The sequence below is a fragment of the Centrocercus urophasianus genome, unplaced genomic scaffold (assembly GCF_019232065.1).
Source record: "Centrocercus urophasianus isolate 14NV4802_14NV808 unplaced genomic scaffold, USGS_Curo_1.0 seq_14, whole genome shotgun sequence".
Lineage (NCBI taxonomy): Eukaryota > Metazoa > Chordata > Aves > Galliformes > Phasianidae > Centrocercus > Centrocercus urophasianus.
In genome coordinates, this window is record NW_024884586.1 from 36,176,115 (window position 1) to 36,199,212 (window position 23,098).

The following is a 23,098-nucleotide window of genomic DNA, read 5'->3' on the forward strand; positions in this document are numbered from 1 at the left end:
GTCTAAACCCAAACCTAGCAAAGGGGGCATAGAGCCCTGAGATTCTATGGTTTCCCTGGCCCTCATTTGAATAATGTATATGCTCTTATGTCTATTTTTAAAAATTCAGATTCAGCTACAGAGAACAGCAGTTTGCTGACATGCAAAAGCTATAGCTTTCTTTCCGTCTTTGTAGTCTTACAGCATTAAAATTGAAGTTTATTTCAGTGGTAGAAAGTATGAAAGAGAAATTCCTTTTTTAAAAAAGTAGTTTGCCCACTGTTTTATACACCTATCCAAATATCAGTAAATTAATATTTCTCTTCTTTTAAACAACATAGCTCTAGATGTTGCAATTTCTTCATATGCGAGTTTACACTGGGTATTTCCTATAGGAGAAAAAGATCCATTTGTTTCTTTTCTTTCCTTTTTTGTTTTTCTTTCTTTCTTTTTTTTTTTTTTTTTTTTTCAATAACTGCATCACTGGTTAAGATAAATACCCACAGAGTTGTTTGTTTTGTTTTGTTTTGTTTTCCTTTTTTAATGAAAAAAGTAATCTGACCCTTAAATGTGTCCGTGTTGATTTTTCAAACCAGCATCCAGCTGGTGGCTGCGTCCATTGACATTCTTTTGGAGTTTAGAAAGATAATGCATCTGGTTCAAAAATGGAAAAAAAATCTAGCTTGGATCACGTGCCAAAACGTAAACTAAGCCTTACTGAAAGTTTCTAGTTTGCTTCAATCATTCCTCCTCTTTTTAACCACCAGGGGAAGCCTTAATGAATACATACTCCATTACAAAGACACGTTCCTTTTCATCCCTTTCAAAGGCTCTTCTTATATAACTACCCTTTGTCTAATATTATGCTGTGGTCATAGCACTCTGGTGGCATTGCCATAGTTCCGTCTCTTCCTCTGTGTCTTGCCCTGGTAGTCTTATACAGGCTGAAATTTCCATGTGCGTAGCTTTCTGTTGCCATTCTTCAGTGCTGTCTTCCTGATTTGTTTTGGCAGAGCAAGCTTGAGTCTTTATGGCACAGTGAAATATTCTTCGATGCTATATAATTCAGACTGAATAAGGAGTCTGTATAAGGCACGTGTCTCAATATATATACGTATATAAAAACACTAACATTGTTAATTCAAGTCAAGCATCTTTTACATTTAATTTCTGTCTTCAAGTAATGCTTTGTTTTCATGTTCCCTTTCTTTGGTTTCAGTGGGGATCACTCCATTCTCCAGGTCTGAGTGCTGCTGGATGCAGTTGGTCAGGACTGTAGTGCTAGAAGAGTTCTCAGAATTACACATCTTCTCAGTCTCTTCTTCCTTTTTTTCTTCATCCAAGGAGTAGTTTCGGAAGGTCTCATAAATTTTACGCACATCCTCAGGGATGGTCTTTTTGATGTCTTTGTTTTTCCTTTTGGTCATCTTAGCAGATGATCCAAATTTGTTAATGATGTTGTCCTCAGATGCCCCTTGCCCATGCTTGTGGAGTTGATCGGACCCTTTAAGGCGTAGGTTGTTAGGCCTGTTGTTGATGCTTTCCTGAGATGAGGCCTTGAAGCGTCCTGTTTCCAAGGCAGTGAAGACTGAGCGCTTCTCTGGAGACAGCATATCTAAGGAATGGGCTCGCTGGTCCAAGCCCAGGCGTCGGCGCTCCATGCTCCGGATGGTGGCTGCCCTCTGAAGTTTGTCATGGATCTCCACGCTGAGCCGCCGCCGTGTCTCCCTGAACTCAGCTGTCACATTTGCTTTCCACTCAGCTGCATGGGCTTTTATTTCTCCAACCTTCACCACAAGAAAAGGAAAGAATAAAAACAAAACAAAAATAAAATGGAGTGACATTCATTTCTATTGAACAGTAGCACAAGAATGTTTTTTATCTGGCATAGAATTGGAGACAAGTTTCAACTCCAAAGCATACATCTGGGCCCAGTTTTCATCAGCACAGTGTTTATACTAAGACAGGCTTTAAAATTACCAACCAGTGACTAGTAAATGGCATATGCAGCACATCACTGGGCTGCCTGTTTCATATTTTGCTATCCTGCACATTTTATAGCTGTTTTACTTGGGGAGAGCTCTTCATGCTAATCCCTCCCTGGCTAAGAACAAAATTCCTGACTTATAATGTCAGCAGTAGATGGTTAGGAGAAGGCAGAATTATTCACATATAGTTACAGTAATATGCCTCAGAACATTATAGCACCCAATATAGCAGTACAGAAATGTACTTTCCCATACTGCTCATGGTTCAGTCCCACTGAACGTTCTGTTCCTTGCCACAAAGCAAATAACGTTGAGAGTATCTATTGGACGACTTCAAGTACTCCAAAATCCTTCTGATACAGACATATACAGGGTAATTTATATTGGACAATTCTGGCTGACTCTAATGGAGGTGTACATTGCATAACTGTTCAAATACTACCACCGCATGCCATCAATAAACGTGCTGATTCATGAAGAAATTTTCAAAACACATCAGTGTTCTGTGTGAGAACCATCAGCATGTCTTTAAATGTCTCACTGCTGTTCCATTTCACTGCTTTGCACCTGAGAGTACAATAATGACTAAGAGTAAAGCACTGACATGTATTAAACAAGTACTTCTTCTGAAAAGGGAGGGAAAAAAGGATAAATGATTAAGAAATATCTCTTTCAATACAGGCCTTTTCTAAAGTTCAGCTAAAGAAGAATAATTTCAGAAGTATGATGTCTGCAGCTGCCAAGGTAAAGGGTGCCATGGTCTGAACTCAGTTTCTCTATTCAGTAGTCCTCAGAGTATTATCTTTGGTTCCTCAAGCCAGATGAAATGGTCTCTACTTAGAACTGAATTAACTGTGGTAGCAGGTATCTCATATCCACCCTGAGAGCTCAGACTCCCACCTTTGGTTGCCACAGCCAAGCACTGCAGCTCTCTTGTTGCTCATCAGTCTGACAGCTCTTTGTGAATCCTTTTTTATTCATGAGGATACACTGAGTCTCAGGCGGCACAACTGCCTTCGTAAATGATAAATAACTTCAACTCTGCCAAATTTTGGTTATTGTTGCTCTTTGGCTAACTCTGCCAGGTTAGCTTTGCTGTGGAATACAGGAAGAGATTGCATTAAAAATTGAAATCATATCAACCCTCTGTCAACAGCTTCAGGTTTGGAGGTATGATAATTACCTTTCAATGCTCTTATTCTGAGCATTAACAATATTATTTTTGGAACATGGAGGACATGATCAGAGTGAAATGAGCCACATTTTCCCTGATGTTGACAACTCAATGTCTTAATTTTTAATAATGCAGTACTCAATAAAGGACCTAAATCTAAACCTTTATTCAGAACTATATTCTTTGACATAGAGAATGTGGGAAAAGTCAGTATAGAGCATGAATTAAAAGCAAATTATTGTTTAATTAACAGAGCCAACTAATGTCTTTAAATCCACACACCTCCAATTTTAGAGAGAACACTTGAAATTTTTATCACAGTTTTGTAACTCACTTCAGAGTGAAGGCTGGCCTCTCTTCTTCATAAATGCAGACCTACTGGTGTGTTCTATGTATTTAGTAATACTGACAGAGGTGTAACAATCTAGCTTTGTTCAGTTGCTTTTTTCCACACTTTGTGAAGGAGATAAAGATCAGAGCTAAGAGAACACAAAAGGCTGCCAGTGGAGGCTATACTGAGCACTAGTCAAGCAGGGGAGTATCCTTTCATAGACAAAAAGGAATCAGGCAATTAGAGCTCTCTTATAAAATGACAAATAACTGTGATAATAGTCATACCTCTTCTTTTGTCTTCTTGGACAGGACCCTTAACCAGTCTCCAATCATACTCAAAACAGCAGCAAAATAGGCAAGGCCAACAAGGATCCAGAACCACACTAAAGGTTTATACCACTCTCGATAATGGATGTCAGCATTTCCTCCTGAAATAAGCATAAACTTCTCTTTAGGAAACATATGATGCCAAAATTGACTACAAAATTTCTGCAATTCTGAGAAATTTCTGAAAATATTTCTTAATTCTTGCCAACACCACTGTACTTCTAATAAAAGATAAGAGATCTGTCAGGTGGGAGGAACAGACTGTTTTTAATTTAAGACTAGGAAGTTACATACTGCTCTACTGCCATGTGATCTGTCAGAGCACCTAGTAAACCTCTTTCCTTATATTGCTGAGACAATTCAGAAGCAAGTCTCAAATTCCTGCTTTGATAATACATGCAACAGCACAAATACATTCTCAAGAAAAAATGTATTACAACTTGTCTTCCTTATTCTGAACTACCTGCAGCCTGGTAGTTTGGAGACTTCACAGTTCAACCTTCTCAAATGATATTTTCCAGATTCTTTGGCTTTAAATAAAAGATTCAGAGATTTCTGTGTAGGAGACAGAAAAGTAACTTTCTCTACCAAATCAGGATATCTGACAGGAAATCAAATCTATATCAGTTCTGATAATAAGCATGTGCTGTCTGCTTGGATGTAAGTTATAGGGATGAATTCTCTGGCCAGCAACTCTAGAGGAGATATGGGTCAAATGAAGCAACAAATATCACAGAACAGTTGAGGATGGAAGGGACCTCTGGAGGTCATCCAAGCCAACTACATTGCTCAATTAGTTTTTCCTAGAGAAGATTGTCTTGGTTAGAAGGGAACCAGACACCAACTTTTATCTTCATATGGCACTGAAAAGCTTTTAGGATTTTCCTTCAGTAAAGTACTCCAACAATACAGTTCAGAGTTTCCACCTGAGCATTTTGCAATCATTTCAGATTTCAGTTCTATAAGCATTTTAATTTTATCCAGACTGAGCATGAGTGTGTGTAAAGCAGCTGAACATTCTCAAGAAAGCTCAGATATTTGAGTACTGGCAGGGACCCAAATATGTTTTTGATGCTGTTCTCTCCTCATACACTATATGAATCACTCTCTTTTTCTAGTCTTTGAGAGTGTAAAACAATAGTAGATAGGGGCTGCTGTTGCTATGGTACAATGGGGCTATTCTAATCACACACGTCCCAGCAGAAGCTTGTTATGGAGCAGATTGTCTGGGTCTGTCTTACAGACTAATGAGCCCAGTGAGAAAATATGAGACCACTTTCTTCAGCCTATAAAATATTCTGGTTTGGTTTTGGTTTTTTTTTTTTCAGACTACAGCTATAATTGTATTTCCAACAGTAGAACAAAAACTTTCCCAGTTTGCCAAGAATTGAGACATATTTTAGTGGAATAAATCAGTGTAGTTTCACTGATGCTGCTTTACCCAATACGGTATAACATTTTCTCTTTGATATTGAAGGGATAGAGATACGGGGATGAAAGTAACAGAAAATAAAAGTAACAGAAAATCTTTCTCAAAACCAGCAATGAAACCCAGATTTCCTGGTGATCACCTGCCTTAAGCTCTTATCATGAGATCATCTTTGAAGTTTTCTCATTCAGGGTTTCCATTTTTGAAAAATTCTAGTTAATAACCACCCAGCCGTGGATTATATTGTCTTGATTATAATGAATATACAGCAATTTAAAATTTAGTACTCTGTTGATTTTTTACAAATATATTATTCAAAAAAACACTATCAGTGTGTACATGCCTAAGAAAAATATTGTTAATTACACTGTGTTTTGATACCACAAAGCCAGAATACCAGTGAGGTTCTCTTCACACTTAAGTGGTTAAAGAGGACTGAGTTCACACAGTTACTTTCAAATCTGGATTTTTTTCATATCTGGGGCTTTGTTTAGTGCCAATTTTTCCTCAGTAGTTCATGTCTTCTATACCACTGTGTCAGAAATAAAAGACGGTCAGAGTGTTATCTACAAAAAGACTGTATTTGCTGTTTAGCAAAGAAAACTTTACATATTCTTGTTTCTGCCTTTGATCTTTTGCTCATTCATATTTCACTGATGTTTAGGAAATAACAAAATAGAAGCATTATATGTCTGTGCATCTTAATGCTATAATTAGTATCACTAATAATCCAATAATCACTAGTAATCCAATAGTGGCGAAAGAAAGCTCATTTATTTTAACCACTTCTTCTTAGCAGAACAATACGGCAAAATAAATTCTCTCATCTCTGTAACCAACAATCCTTACTCTCTGTTTGGTAAGGATGGGTATTTATAGTTTTAGTTAGTACTGTATTCATCTGAGAGAATAACTTCCTAGCACTGAGCTGCACATGCTATTAGACCTTCCTTGATGTAACAGGGCAGCTGCAATGTCAAAATTCCTGCCAAGGCTAGAGAACAAAATCCAGCTTCTGAAATGCTGCAGATTCTGAAAAGAAGAATTTAGCAGCTCTCGACTGTGTCAGACCAGATATTTTCCAGCCTTATAGCTCAGCTCTACTTTGTAAAGCTTTGTCCATTCATCATTTTGGCTATATGCTTCAGCAAGCAGCCTCAGCTTGAGACCTAATGGACTAATACAAATTTTGAATTCAATAGGAAAGTCATTTGACTTGTGCATAATTCATTGCATGATAAGGGGTAATCAGGACTTCCCAGACTCCTGCTATCTACACTGCTGAAAGCTTGCACTCTGCAGATGGCAATGTATCTGACTCTTAAACCTGTCTGGAGTTCTCCATGTTATTGTACAATAACCCCAACAGAAATACCTGGCTTCATTTCTCCGGATATAAAAATTGTAAAAACCTTCCTCTCCTTACCAAAAAATAAATTCTAAGAGCCAAGGCCCTCATGCGTACAATCTAGGCTCAGTGCTGCTCACCTGCTACAAAGTCACCAAAACCAACAGTAGTCAGAGTGACAACCACAAAGTAGATGGACTCCAAGGCTGTCCATCCCTCGATGTGTTTGAAGATAACAGCGGGAATGGTCACAAAGACAATGCAGCCAGCCAGGATGAAGAGGATGGTAGAGATCACCCGGATCTTTGTTTGGCTCACTTGTTTTTTCTAGAGAATGGACGAAACAAAGGGGGAAAAAAAGGTATGTTATTGGAACTGTATAGTTTACATTATGAATGGCAGATGGATCATGCTGATATCATTTGTATTTCAATTTCTGTCATTTGTGAGTTTATTAAGTAGAACCCAACCCTTCCTCTCACTTGGTGAGAACCATCTCTGGAGAACAGTGAACTACTATGGTCTGGCCACAGAAAAACGGTGATTTCCCTTTTCCTAGATAGTCACTAATCTGTGACAAACATATCATGGCCCAGTACACTCCAGTTCGAGTTCAAAGTATAAAAGAAGGTGTGCATTCACACCACCAAAGACATAAGTCCACAGAGCTTCACCAGCCCTAAGTGCTCAATGAGGAATACCAAGACTAAAATGAAAATAAACATTTTTTTTTTCTCAAAGAAGAAGGGGAAAAAAAGCTATTTTATTTACTAATAATTCATGCTTTGGGTTTTGCTACTTTATTTACAAATAAATCATGCAAAAGGCTAAGCTTTCTCTGGAATTCCAGCTTACTTTCTCAATTATGAAGGTATAATATAGCTATTTTTGGATTTCAGGACTTCCCAGTTCACACCAAAAATACAGGCTTTATGTCAAATACCAAATAACCTGAAATAAAATTACCTACACAAATCTGTGTTGGAAAGCTCTTGAACAAATACTGAGCATGTTACTGGATGCTATAAACTGAATATAAATACAAGCAGTGTAAGTGCAGCATTTTACACTCCTAGATCATATAAACTCTCACTTCATTTAGCATAAACTTGGATTTTGTTTTCAGTAACACTGATATAAATCCAGATTAACACAACCAATTCTAACAGATTTATTCCAGATTTTCTGTGCCATACTTAAAGGCATTCAGAATTTAATAAAGTTTCATGAGAAAGATGAAATCTAGTTAAAAAACCAACTTATTATGGATTAATTAAAGTGACAGTATCAATTCTGTATCTGACCTGGAAAAGGACTGTGGAGTTCAGCATGAGTTATGTAAGGCCAATGATAGAAAAAAGAGTGGAAGAAATGATGTATAAATCTCTACCAGATATTCAGGACCACTTGTTCCTGAGCTATGAATTCAGTCAAAGGTGTGGGTTTGTATGCTTTTTTTGTGTGGTCTTTTTTTTTTGTGTGTGTGTATTTTTTTAATGTAAAAAATGGTAACATTGCTAATGAATGTGCATAAACATCTGACTCATGGCTATTGTGCACCTTGGTCACTTGCACAAAAGCAGAGCAGATGAGGTTCTTTATATTCTTCTTATTCTTCCACTGGTACAAATTAATCAGAAAATTATGGTGAATAAGGACGTTTTCAAAGATACTGAAAAGGTCAGAACAGCATGACTTAGAAGCAGAATTACGTACTGGAGAATAATGCATGAAATTCAGGATACAAGTGAAAAGGGGAACACTTTGTAATTAAGCACGCATTCTGAAGACATTCAAAGTGTAAATACTATAGACCCAAAAAACGCTAAGGCACAAATGTTGTTATAGTAATCCCACATCAAAACAGGTTGGTTTGCATGTTTCTCCTGTGGATGGATTTGTCCGTGCTATTTCCATACAAAGAACGTCATAATGTACTGCACATTTTCTGAAGAATAAGGAAATGGCACTTCTACATTCCAGTTTTGGCACAGTTATATTACATTGGACTATATTAGCCTAAACACTGCAGTATTACACTGTAACAAGTCATTATTAAAATATAAATATATATATACTACATAGATACATTAAAGGGTGAAAAATCTGAAAATGTTCATGCCTCAGGTTTTGAATTACATAGTCTGAAAAATTAAGCTTGTACTTTCACAAGCAGAGAAAAAAAAACACGTGTTCTGCAAAAGAAATTTTCTTCCCTCAGGACTGTTCATAGGAACAGACATCACTTGTTGATATCTTTGTTCTTCTTCAAGCCTTACGTCTTAATCACCATGATATAGAATTGGTGGTTTTCCACTTGCTTGCTCTTCTGATGAACTTACGACTGCTTGTATTAACTAAACAGTGATCCAACTTTAAAATAAGGGAAACGAAAAGTTCAGCTGAGTATGGCCTAAAATGTATTAGATTAGGGCACTCCATAGAAGTGGCACTCCTGCTTTGCTGTAGCTAAGCCAAGCCCAGGTCTCTCATATTCTCTAACCTTCAAGCTGTTATACAAAAGATGAAAATGACCTCCAGATCAGGGTTGAACCATATGCCAATCCTGCACGGTATAAATAGAAATTAAAGGTCAACCACTTTGTCCTAGTTCCTTAATTTCAGTTTCTCAACAACAGCTGCCACAAGCATAGATATAGATATTTAATTCCAGGTGCAGGGTTGCATGCCACACACCCACACTTTCCTCAAGAAGCTGGTTTTGATTTTCCCATTCAGCATGCAGCTCTCATGAACCACAGCTTTACGAACCCACTTCTCCCCGTGTACCAACACAGGGAATTTTGTCATCTGTGTGATTTTTGTGAATCTTACTCACAGAGCCAATCTGTTTAACATACAGCCTCATACTGAGCATCAAATGTGCCTTTTAAAATTTAATCCATATTGTGTAAGAAATGTCTAGGCTGTCGGTTCTCAGAAGGACTATGCTTTATCAAGACTGCTCCTAGCAAAATTTAAGAAGTAGAACTAGTTTGTCAAACTAGCAATGACAATTCCTAACCAATAAGTTAGACATCATAAATACAATTAGCTATTCTTTCTTGTCATTATGTAAGATTATCATCACATGATCTAGAAAGACTTTCTGCCTCTACTTCCTCCTACCCAGCCTTGTCTTACGGATCTCCATAAAAGTACTCCAAATAGACTCTTCAAATACTGCAAGTTTTTGCAGTATTTTGGTATATCTGAAAAAAAGAAAATTAGAACTATCCTATGCCCTCATAGTATATGAATTTCTGAGAACCTTGTGGAAACAATTTTCTACCTCGCTTTACTAGAAAACAAGAATTATATTTAGGATTCTGACAGAGAAAGAACATTCTACTTTAACAGTACACGCAATCTGGGGCCAAACACCAAAGAACAAATATCTGAGTATCTCCAGGCAGGCTAGCAGAACCTTTGAGTCCATTTTGGGACATAAATGCAGAATTATCTACAGTAGTCAAAATGGAACAGTAAGAGAGCTCTCTCTCTGTGAAAGGTAGTTCATGTCATAGTGGAGTCAGTTAAATGAAAACACTTGTGAAATAGATGTTTTCTGCTTTTTTTTTAATATTGTTTAATCAATACATTCTTTCCACATTGATGAAACACATATTTGTGAAACATTCATCAAGTGTATATAAATTAGTGCCTGCTAATGAGAGAGGCTTCAATTTAAATCCAACTAGAGAAAATCTGAAAAAAAAAAAAAATTAAAGGAAAAATCTAAGGAAAGAGTGGAGTGTTTTTTTATGATATAACAACCCATAAAGATTCATCTCCATTTACTCATGAAGGTATTCATTTCACTCTTAAGGTAGGTAAGAGCTAAACAGGCAGCATCACAAAATCATGGAATATCCTGAGATATGAGCACTGAGTCCAGCTACTGAATACACACAGAACAACCCAAAATCCAAACCCTATTTCTGAGTGTGCTGTCCAAATGCTCCCGATACTCTTCCAGCTTTTTGCCATGACCACTGCCCTGCGGAGCCTGCTCCAGTGTCCAACAACCCTCTGGTGCAGAACTTTTTCATAACCCCCACCTGACTCTCCCCTGACACAGCTCCATGCTGTTCCCTTGAGTCCTGTCACTGTCATCAGAGAGATCAGTGCTGCTCCTCCATGCCCTGTGATGAGCTGTAAGGCTACCATGAGGCCTCTCCTCCACTCTGGACTGAACAAACCAACGGGCATCAGCTGCTCCTCATACATCTTGCTCTCTAAATCCTTCACCATCTTTGTGGCCCTCCTTTGGACACTCTTTGAATAGTTTTATGTCTTTTTTATATTGTGGTGATGAAAACTGCTCACAGTGCTTGAGGTGATGCTGCAACAGTACAAAGTAGAGTGGGAGAAAGATTTGAATCATCTTGCTTGTATTAATTAAAGAAACTGGCAGCTTGCTTTAGTTTCAAGCATTCTCATGGAGAGACCCTTATCAATGAAAATTAGATCTTCTACATCTTCTCCATCCAAAACTGTTACTTTGCTTGCTTTTCCTTTTTTTTCTATTACATACACTGTGATTTTAGCAGTATAAGATCTATCCAATAATTCTAGAAGTTAAGAGAAAACTATTTTTTTTTCCCCTCAGGTCCTACACAATCTATGCTGATTAACAGGATTCTTCCATGGCTACTGTCTTTTTCAGGTAGATTAACTTATTTACAAATGTTCTGACCTGCTCAGTGTCAACAAAAGGACCAAACAAGGTTCTTATCTTCCCAGACTGAGACAACAAAGATGACAGATTCATTGAAAAAGGAGTAAATTATTTGCCAAGTACAAAACATTAAGCATGGGACTATAAGATACTATAGTCACTTTTCAGACTAGACAAAATGCTAAATATGTGGCAAATTACACTATATTTCAAATATGCTTGTTCCAAGACTTTGTAGTGTCACCTCTCATTGCATAGAAACTAGCCCAATATACCGTACTACTCAACTATAAAAATCACTGGAACATTTGCTGCCTTACAGTGAGCTCATATGTTACTTCTGTTTTGCAAAGATTTTATTTTCTGAATTCCTGACAAACATCCCCAGGACTTCAAAAAAATTGTTTACCTCTTTGGCTAGTTGAACAGTGTTGTATTTTTAGTGCTAGTATACTGCGCCTTCACAGAACATGCAGTCCTTGTCTCTACACCACGCACTGCATTTTGGAACATTCCTCCAAAGAGAACATATTTTTTTAACATTTCTTTTGTCCCCTTTGCCTATTGCTAACTTTATGCCCTCTCCCATGCTGTTAAATATTCTTGGAACATATTCTCTCTACCTGCACACTAATTAAGCAGCTTGTCTTCTGAATCATTTCCTCCAGATTAAAATCTTTTAACAAAAGGAAGGCAAATCTTTGTATTCAAAACATAAAACAGAATATCGCATATATCAGTTCTATCCTTTCTTCTGCCACAGAGGAAGGCCTAACTATGTCCATAGCAAAAACATTTTTGGCTAGCTAGTTCAGGTGCTTGCCTTTTTGATCAGTTAAATATAAGCCTGCCCTGATCCATCACATGGCAATCATGTTTAGTAAGGTGCTCTGCCCGTCTCAACACAAAAATTGGAACAGCAACAGGCAGTCATGGGTCACGTTGAGTTTTTCATCAGCCAATATTCTCTAATCGTTTTCTTCAGGGCTACCCTCCATCAAACATGTTATAATCAATATACTCTTCCTCCTATTTTAATCACTAGGCTATAGAGCTTTGCAATTTTTTTATTTAACAAATGATGATGAGTGCATTTTTTCTATAACCTAATGGTTGTCCTCCTTTGCTTTGCTTCTTAGAGCAGAAAAGATTTCTTCCAAATGCCTGGGTTGAGTCTGGAAAAGAACTTGGGGGAATAAATGTTTCCACAACAGTCCAGCAAGTAAAGCTGGCTGTCTCCTTTTCTGATTTTACCTTACTGTAATCAGTTCTGTCAGTATCACTGATCTTGAGGACACCTAATGAATGGTCCTCTCAGGACACTGCCAACATGGCAAGCCTGATAAATCCCATATAGGCTGGCACTTGAAATCCCCACTCAGCTATTTTAGGTGTAAGTGGCAACGTTTTGGTACCAGTGGTAAGGAGAGGCCAGCTTTATGTAGGCTATGCTTCATGTAGGATGTACTGGGTTCCAGCTGTATCCAACTGCGCCACTGCAATCCAGGGCCAGACCCAGCAGCCAAGATGGTGGCATCTCTGGGAAATAAATATTTTTAAAAGGACAGAAATGCCGTAAAGGGACAGAAGGAGGAAAGAGAGGAGTGAATGAGGGAACAAGGTTGAGAAATGGGAGGTGCTCCATCACAGAGCAGGTACTTTTGTGGAGCAATTGCAGCCCATGGAAGATCAGCATTGGAGTAGAGGAAAAGAGTGAGACAGAAAAAGCATCAGAAATAAGACACTGTGCACTGGCCCTGCCCTCCTGCACTGCATGCTGACACAAAGGAAGGACTGTGATAATAATGTGTGGAGGAGATACATCTGAAATGAAGTGAGTTGGAATGGAGTGAAGTTGAGTGAGCCTGGGGAAGAGGGATGAAAGACATTTCAAATGTTTGTCTTTTTGTGTTTTCAAATACCCTTAGTAATGAAATATTTATGCTAATTTTCATTAAATTAATTTAAATTCCCCAAGTCAAGTACTTTTTGCATGCAACAGTACATGGGGATTTTCCTGTGTTTACTTTAACATACAAATTTTCTCTCTCTTGTTTTCCTATTTTCTCCACCAGGGGGAGGGAGCAAGCATCTGTGCGAGCAGCCAGGGCAAACTCATAATATCAAAGCCTAGAAGTAGAATCCCATGCAACGTATCCAAAATACACATATGACGTTTCAGACACTTCCATGAGTTAAGAATGGTGGTTTGAGCCATTCTACTAGACAAGCTTCTCCCTCATCTAATGAGCTCTCTTGGTGCCTCAGTGCTATTTCAATTCTTGTGCTTTACAAAGCACATTGCTATTTTATCAAAAGAAGATGCAAAATCCACCCCCTGTTTCTTAGGTATAGCAAATACCATAGGAGAAATGGATATTAAAAGCTGTAAGCACTCACATTTGTTACTAAGCTTGGTAGAGACAATCCTAAATACATACAGAACACAGGTCAGGATAAAGAAGGATTTATTTTTTACATAGCTGTTTTTTCCCATAAAACAACACTTCTGCGGGGTGTTTGTCTAGACCCAGATGGAATACGCAGCAAGCTTTTCACAGGGTAGCAGCTTTCTCAAATGTTATTTTTGTAAACTGTTAGGCATGGTTCTTGCTGCAGTCATAATGTAAGTACTGATATTGTGTTATGAAAATACAGAAACTGCTATGGAAATTTTCTAGGCTCAGTATATCTCTTTTCTATCTTCTTTCTCTCACAAGAAAACACAGTTAGGGATTTCTGATATGCATCAACTAATTTCATCGAGGTGCTCATCATGCTACTGAGGAAACAAAAATAACAATACTAAGCTCAAACTTCTGTTCTGGCTGATCTGTATACAGGCCCAGGAAAAAATACATGTGGAATAAGAAGGATCCATTCTGCATATACTATTCTCAGACACTGGAGCAGACAGAGGGCAACAGAGGCTCATGACACAAACTGAAAGACATTCAAAGGATGCATTCAAAGGCCAGATTTGGAATATGCTGCTTCTTTCCTCCATACTTATGCTCCTTTTTCAATTACAGCTACATTCTCTGCTTCCAAAGAGTGCAGAATGAGTTAATAATGGTTGTTCTGCATCGGTTCCCTTTACCTGATAAAATTTTAACTTGCTAGTTCTGGTAACCCTGATTTTGATAAGTGCTGTGTCAAATGCTTTCTTCTTTTTCATCCATGCAATTCTGCAATTCGGGGCAAAATTAAAATGCAGTTATGATAGAGCAAAGAAAAATGCCACATTGCAGCAAGGTTAAATTTATTAGTATATGCTCAGAATCTAACTACGAAATGTACCGAGACAAACTCTTACTCTCAATGAGAGATCTAGTTATCTACAGCACGATGTGGCTGATTTCAAAGACTGAGCAAGAAACAGAAATTTTATATTAGTGTTAGAACTTTCTCCACTATGTAGGGTGGAGATATTTTGTATTTCTTTTGTTAGCTCTGCTTGGGCTTTGATTTTTTGCTGTTATGTTTTCTGCTCTTCATACTACTGAGTATTCAGAATATTGTCTCCATGTTACAACTTTCTCCCTGCCTCTACCAGCTGTCTTCAACATTTTGCAGGAGCTGCCATTGCTATGTGCTTAGAGTTCATATTCAAAGTTAAAAGGAAAGCAAGAAACGCTGTTGAAAGAAGAGCTGGCATAGAGAGAGGGATGCATCAAACACTTCGCTTCACGGCTCAAAACATTTCTTGTTGCCACAATGACATGTATGTGTATAAGCTCTGGAAATATATGCATATGTAAAATGCATTGGAGCATTGTGATGAACAAATGTGATAGTTTGATAATCCTCAAAGGTGAAGACAGAATACGCAAAGCAATGTGTTTCATGGGAAAGATCTGCTTGCATCTAAATAGGTTTACTTCCAGTGTTCTCCACTGAAATTAAAAGTTACATGACTAATACTAATTTCAGTAGGAGGCAGGCATGTGTAACCTTACCCTCCAGAATAGTGGGTTGGACTTGATGATCTCTAGAGCTTCCTTCCAGTACCTACAGTTCTGTAATTCTGTGATAAAGAAGTATCATTTATCTACCTCTGTTCCTTATGAAGAAATTTGGAATTCAGGCTCTGTTTAGAAGTGCAAAAGGTGGACAGGTCTAAAAGGTTTTACAGAGATATCGAGGTTTGTACCTAACTCTTCAGGAAAATACTAAACCTTAAATTGGAAGCTAACTTGCAAGCGTTTGTTGACTTGCAGGATTAAAGAAAGACGTGCTCCACAGCCAGCTGAGGTAAGCTTTAGATTCTGAACTGATGTTTGGCAGCAAAGGACTTGGGGTAAAAACAAACTTCCAAAAGGTTTGCTGCATTTGGGTTATTTTCCCTGAAGCAAATAAGCTGTAAGCATTTCTAACTGAATTAAATATCCAATTTGTAGAGATAAAATGCCAAAAAACAGATATTCCATGACTAGGATCCACAGATTTTGTCATGAATTTTTTATTTCAAACATATCGTCTCAGCACTGTGTAGCAAGTATACTTTCCTGTAACTTAAATGCAGCAGAGTATTTGAATCAAATAGTGACAACAGTATATTAAAATTTGTACCACAAGGCAGTGGTTGAACTTAAATAGAATTCATAGACAAATTTATCCCTGGTGAAGAGTCATTGCATGTAATGAAGTCACAGCCTGCACCATTGCTCATTTAGTTCATCCACAGGGTTATCACTTAGCTGTATCTTGTATTAAGCACTGTGGCGTGAGGACTACTAGAGCAGGTAATGACCAAAAATAAAAATAAAACTTCCTGTTCCATTTCCATAACCATAATTAAAGTACTGGCTGGAAGCAGAAAGGAAGATGTGGCCTGTACCTTCTCAAGGTATTTCAGAGACAGGTATTGTAAATTTACCACTGCTGCATTTCATCCTCTTCTTCAACACTGCAAGAGTCAGTGGTCTTTTTGCCAGAGCTAGGCATATTACAGTAAAGTGACCAGATGGCCCTGGGTCTGGTTTGCTTTACAGCCAAGAAAAGCAGTTAGAAGAACAACTGTTTTTAGGAAGAGCATTGAAGGAGTCCAAGCAGAAAGTAGCAGAAGGAAGAATACTTCTGTAAAGTACCCAAAGACTAACAGTCCTCTTAACGGCAGGTAAGTTATTGATGAACTAGAGTCCATGCACTCAGAGTTTTCCAAACTAGAGCACTTATCCAGAAAAAGAAGCCCTGGATTTCAGAAGGACTTCATGTATTTTAACTTTTAACAGTTGTCAGGCTATTTATTAAAAGGACCAAAACACATTTCCACACTGCGTTCTATTGTTTTCTGCTCAGTGAAATTCCTTTTCAAGAGGAAGGACTGAGGTGTACATCTATCAAAAGTAGCTCACAATCAATTCCATTGTGGTGGAAGACAGACTGTTTGAATTTTCATAGGTTGAAAAAGCCATTGTGCTGAGGTCTCATTTTCCTGAAGACAGCACATCAGTCTTAAATTTTTATAGACAAAAGATTCAGGAAAGTAACTCCTCAGCACCGACTGTTCTTAAAGATAGTTATTTTTGGTCTAAATAAAGTTCGATGAGGAAGATAAGCTAAAATAAATAGAACCACAGCATTTGCTAAGTCTGGTGCATCTTGCAGATTCTGCTGTTCTAAATTGTTCTTCCAAGCTGCTCTATCTGCCATGCTCTTTGCATACAGCCTATGGAGATGCTGAAATTCTGGATTCTTACAGTACCTGCATCCCTTAATTTGACTTCTATCATCACCCAATATACAAAAACATTTTCAGATCTCAAATAGAGGAACTGAAAATGAAGTAAAGAACTCCCCAGTTTCATAAGGCACTACAGATGTATTGTTTCCAAACACTAGTGTATGTCTAGTTTTTTACTATTATTATGTTTTCAAGTCAACTTTTAGATAAATACACTTCTTGAGAATTATGAAGGACAACTCATTACCAGCAGATCTTTTTTGCTAGTATCTCACCATGCATATATCCGTGAATTTAGTGATAACTGACTGCAAAATTTTTATCTGCATCTAGGTTTTGGTTTAAATCATTCCTAAATTTCAGAATACTTGGGTTTGAAATGTACATTCAAGTGCTCACATAGTTGAAATAAAGCACACATAAGTATGCACATATATAAACCAATGCCATTTTAATGTACAAGTACCCCTTTCACATTGTTCATGAAACTGTAAATCTCAGCCTGACACTTCAGGAGTTACAGGCAGAAGAATAGGTAATGAGCTGAGATTTACATGCATTTGCTGTTTCTACTGCTCTTGTAAATCAGCACTGTACAACAAATCTTTTCATCTGTACAAGCTCTCACCAGACAGATTAATTTTTTCCTGAGCAAGTTATTCTGCTGCATCTGGAGCAAAACAGTAGCAGGTTCAAAGAACCAAGTTCCTAAGCAATGAGAGAGGCATAAAATTGCAAAATTCAAATGAAAACAGCTTCAAGTCAGTTCACACTGTGTAATGTTTCTCTCCAAGGTTAAATCACCTTTGGTCCTTCGGTAACAAGGTGATCTTGTGAATGACAATAGAATTTGCATTATCTCTTTCTCGAAGTCATTCTGCAGCTAACTTAGCAACTTCATAAGAAATATTATTATAATTCTTGCAGTGAAAGGGAGCTCAACTGTAAGTCTACCACACACTTCCTACATTGCTGTACTAGATGCATTCCTTGCAGTAGTAGTTTTCAGAGTCTTCACTCCTACATCTGTAATGTCTGCCTAGGATGGCTGCAAGGCCAGTCAGCTTAAGGCAAGACTCATGTACAACTCATCCACCTGAAAGAGCAAGGCCCTATCTGTCTTGTGTATCAACATCCAGCAAGGTTAACACATTATAGGACTCTGTAACAGGGGCTGCTGATGTGAAGTGGTGAAGAAAGTAAAGTAGCCTTAGCACTCATTCCTTGCTGTGACCTTATTGGTTGCAGAATTATGATGAGGGAAGTCTATTCTGAGGAAATCGTGCAATTGCGCCTGCTTTCTACTTCCTGTCCATCACATATCCCATAGAAAATAATTGCAAGGAAGAACCTAACAGCAGTTCCAGGTTTGGAGAAGCAGGAAGATGAGTAGAGCAGAGACAGATGGATAGATCAAAATACACCTGAAATTATGGGGGAAAATTTCCTCTGTGAACGTCTGTTTGATTCTACCTCCCCATTCTTCTAACAATATTTTAATGTCAGCTCCATTTAATTTCTGTCATCCTTAACTACTTCTTCCAACTTCTCAGCCTCACTTCTCTTTTAATTTCCAGTTGGCTTCTTCCCTCCAAAACTTTCTATCTCACACCAACTTGTCATTTGCTACAAATCACATTTCCTCTGCCTATGTATTTTCCTGTCCATTTAAAAATAATGTTTATAAATGACTGTTTCTACACAATCTTAATACAGAAGTCCTGTTCCTGCCTGGCTTCTATGGTCTCAACGTGGTAATAACGTATAATAGAATGTAATTAGATCCACTGTCTTTATTGCAACAATAAGAATTTCTTATTAAATTACAAAAGCAAAGGACTCCTTTCTGGTAGCAGAATTTTTATATTCATCAGACATTTCGTTTTGGTGGAAATGACTCAGGAAACTGTTAGACTAAATTCTGAACACTGGAATTTCAGCTCATAAGTCTTGAGTCATCTTGGAATAATACTATGTACATGCACCACTGATTTGAATTTCATACTCTCCTGACAGTTCTGTCCAGAGATAGAATACCAGCAGATGGCAGATTGATCATTGTTCTAGCTCATTCCTCTGTGAAAGCTTGAGTGTGATAAAAGTGAAATAGAATTAAAATATTAAAAACACAGCTTTTTAATCGTACAGAAAGTAACAGTAAATAACTCTATATTAAAAACAAAACAAAAACAAAACCCTAAGATAGGATATTTATAGTCTCAGTGAAGTTTTAGCAGCTACTGTAATAACACACTGACATTGGCTAGTAAGGAAATGAAATAGAACTTAAAAGAGATTTTGTTGATTTCTGGTATTATTTGATTAGATGTCATGAAGTAGAGATGAAACTTTTCCATCAGTTTGGCATAACTTTATATGCTCAGAAATGAAGGTGTCAGATTTTATTAACAAAGTCAGAGTGCAAACTTTTCAACATCATATATTCACAACTGTGTATAGGCTCTTGCTAGGTAACATCACTAATTTTCCTATACATTTATCTATTAACTATATGTCAAATTTTGAATGCAATAAAAACAATTGCAAATCCTGAATGATTTCCTATTTTGCCTAAGCTGTGATCTGAATTTCAATTTCAGGCTTTGAGAACATTATCATCTAAAAGCTTAACATATCTGCTAAGAAAATAAGAACTAATGCTGGTATGGGTCTGCAAGATACAGAGTACAGAGTGATGGATGCCTTGCAGGGAGCAGATGGGGTTTCTGAATTATGGCATTAACCTGGTAGAGAAGCAGAAATCTCTTACAGCTTCATTGGACCAGTTACTCTCCTCTACAAAGTTTCTTTCCCTTGAGTTGTTGCACTCATTTTTAGACAAGGAATTCATAAAGATAAATCCTGTCACCGGTACAATAACAAAAGAGAATAAAGCAGCCAAAAATCACTAAAAAGAATTTTATTCTCTAAGAGAAAGAATAGCTAGGATAGATCTAATCTATCCAGAAAGGCAAACAACAGTGTTTAGGAAGTTAAAGCTTTAGAATTTGCTTAAAGAAAGCTTCTCAGTGGCTCAGTGGGATTTCTACTTCTGCCCCACTTCCATCCCAACTTCCAACAACAACTGCTTTTCCCTGTATCTTTTTCCAGGTTTAGATAAAGCCCATTGCTGGTTTGTTTTTTGGGGGAAGGGGGGAAATGCATGTAATTTCCGTAACACAGGTCTTTCATATCCGGAGCACATCATTTCTCAAGAGATCAACAGGCAAACAAGTTCTTTAAGCTTAACACTGGAAAGACAGGCATCAGATGTACCTGTTCTGATAATTCTCATTCAGTGAATTATGGTTTGTTTACAGACACACTGTATTTCTACACAAAGTACTGTACTTTCTAGATGCACAAGCTTCAGTAGAGAAGTCTTGCCACCAACCATGTTTCTGACTGCTTACTTCCATTCCTGTACGGTCATCCATGCCCTACCTGCTGTACTGCCTGGCTTGTCCTCAGCACCGCTGCAGTAAGCTAGAGCAGTGAAAGGAGTCAAGACTAGGAAATGCTCCCAGCAGTTTTACTTTACATGCTAGAAAATCCTGACGTCCTCTCAGGAGCATGATGTGCCCACACTCAATGTCTGCATCTGTACCGCACTGCAAACTGAGGGAAGATCTGTCTGGTTATGGTCATCCGATCTACCTCCAGTTAAGAACTAAAGACTTGTTACAAAGTCTGAATAAAGACTATCTGAATCCAGCCTATATTTAACTCAGGATAACAACAAAGCATTCTGTAGCTGTGTACTCTGGAGCGCTACCCTTTCTATCTTTAGATGCTTTCAACCTCTGTGTGTATAGAACAATCTAAAAGAATGGAGTTTGTTCTGCTATTTATTATAGAAACAGCCTCTGGTCATTCATAAGATCCCCCCCACATGCAAGGTAACAGCACTATTTTTATGGTTTTATGCCACCTTTCAACGTATATTTAATTTCTATATTGTCAATGCTAGCTGAAAATGATTACAAAAAATATCAATTTTTCAATTAAATGTTGAGTTTTTACTTGATTTTCTCAGATGAGCTTGGAACACAGTTCAGCACCAAGCCCAGATATTGAATGATTCATGAATATGTAGTGCATTTAATGACCCTGTACATACATTTCTTTAACCATCACATTTGTGTCTAAGTGAGAACAGATTTGAAGATAGTTTCTGTCCAGGTTATTGAAGATAGAATCATAGAATACCCCAAGTTGGAAGGGACACAAAAAAGATCATCATTTCTAACTCCTATATCAGAGTAATCAGTAGCTGAACAGGGAGAGTTTGTCCAGGGGATACTTTGGTTTATGTCTGTGACCTGGTTGATGCTTATTTACTTTTATGAAGCAGCATTATTACAATAGGAGAGACAGCATACATTAGCCAATGTGTGATGTTCAGGATTCCTCTCTGAAGTCCAATACAGTGCATCCCTTTCCTAAAAAGATATGTGAAAGTTCCTGTTTTCCCAAAGCACTGTTTTGCAGTGAAGTACTTCCAACCCTCCTTAATCACAGAGAAGTAAATAGTTATTTTTCTGGTTATCTACACACTGAAATAGTGGCAACATTACTTTTATAATCAAAACATGCAGTGGCATGTGTCCAGCTCCTGTGCTGAAATATTCTCTCAACACTCTGGCTGTAGTGCCTATTTGATAAGACCTTATGAAGTTCCTTCCTCAAATGTACAAGCTGGACTGTCCCAAATTGCCCATGATCTTCTAGAGAGGCAAGAACCTATTAGAATGGGCAAATAATATGGGTAAGTAGTGAATGCAGCCTTAGAGATTCAGCTACAAGGCCTGCAGGTGCAGACCGTAGTACTGTTTTTAATTTCTCTTAATTGTTTTAGAAATTGGGTTATTAGAACTGAATGGGGGGCTCACCGTGCAATTGCACCATAGATTTGTGCAGATACAGAAGGATCTTTTCCATCTGGTTCTCAGCCCCTTTGCTGACACTCTTACACTTCTTAACCCCCAATAGGTTTTGCAGTTGTCTTCAAAGAACCAACCACAATAGTAAAAAAAGTAATCCCAAGTCCCTCTAGGAGTAGTGAAACACAATTGTCATCTCTGACTAAATATATTAGAATTTCTTTCCTCAAACTAAAGAACTCAGCATTATTTTGTATTGCTAACACTAGATTTCATTTATCATCATCATTTTGCACCTTTCGTTTTAGCTATTCTGAAATATCTAGAGATGCAATTTGCAGACTCTATCATCTGTAGATTCTGTCATCTGCATATTCATCTTCTTGTCTGAGTCACTCCAGACCGTTCCTGTCAAAACTGTAAGATTCCAACAGGACTCCAGCTGATTCACACCGATGCCCTACTCCTAATCTCCATTTCTCCTTCAGACAGTTACTGATGTGTGAGATCTTCTCTCTTTCCTTACCACAGCTTGATTTTCTTATACCCTTTGATGAGAAAACTTCTCAAAAGCTTTTAGAAATGCAGTATATAATATCAATAGATACTGATACATAGTCAGTGAGCCTCCAAAGGATTTGAGGCACACCACTCAATATTTTCTTAGCTCTTGTGTCTTCTTAGCCTACATTTGTACCTTTCAGTCTCATTACAAGTATTCTGCAAATTTTTGTGTCTTCTCTAGTTGTAGTGGGTTGCTTTATGCCCACAAATATGTTGAATTTGAGTTCCTCATGGAGACAAAGTAAGAAGTCTTATACATTGAATAACAAAAACTACATGCAGAGCTAAGTTTTGCTCACTGCTCATAATTAAATCAAGAACGGTTGCTTCACTTCTGGATTGTCTGATTAGTTTCAAACATACATGGTTTCCGATTATGCAAACAAAACATATTAATAATTTATATAGCTATTATCATTATAATGATTATTATAATTTGCAGTAGCTAATAATAAAGTATATATTACGCATATATTTTTATATATATATGCATATATGTAAGGAGTAAACATATCTTGGGGATATATACATTGCTTTGGAGGCTCTCAAAATACCAAGGAGGAAAAGGAATAGTTTGGATGATTATAAAAAACAAGTAACTGCATTAAATCAAGGAAAGAAAGGAGTACTTTGAATACTAAAAGAACTCCCATTATGTGCTGAAGAGCAATATTCTGTATTAATTATTAGTATCAGCATTCATCTA

General features: G+C 37.5%; 1 protein-coding gene across 1 annotated transcript in view; it reads right to left on the reverse strand.

Moving 5' to 3' along the window:
- Window positions 1-1,142: 1,142 nt before the first annotated feature.
- Window positions 1,143-23,098, reverse strand: part of KCNK10 (potassium two pore domain channel subfamily K member 10) — a 55,784-nt gene continuing 33,828 nt past the window's right edge. Inside the window, exons 5-7 of the mRNA XM_042814498.1 lie at window positions 6,719-6,905; window positions 3,760-3,902; window positions 1,143-1,766 (exon numbers count right to left, since the gene is read on the reverse strand). Coding sequence (XP_042670432.1) covers window positions 1,143-1,766; window positions 3,760-3,902; window positions 6,719-6,905 — 954 coding nt within the window. The remainder of the gene's footprint in view (window positions 1,767-3,759; window positions 3,903-6,718; window positions 6,906-23,098) is intronic.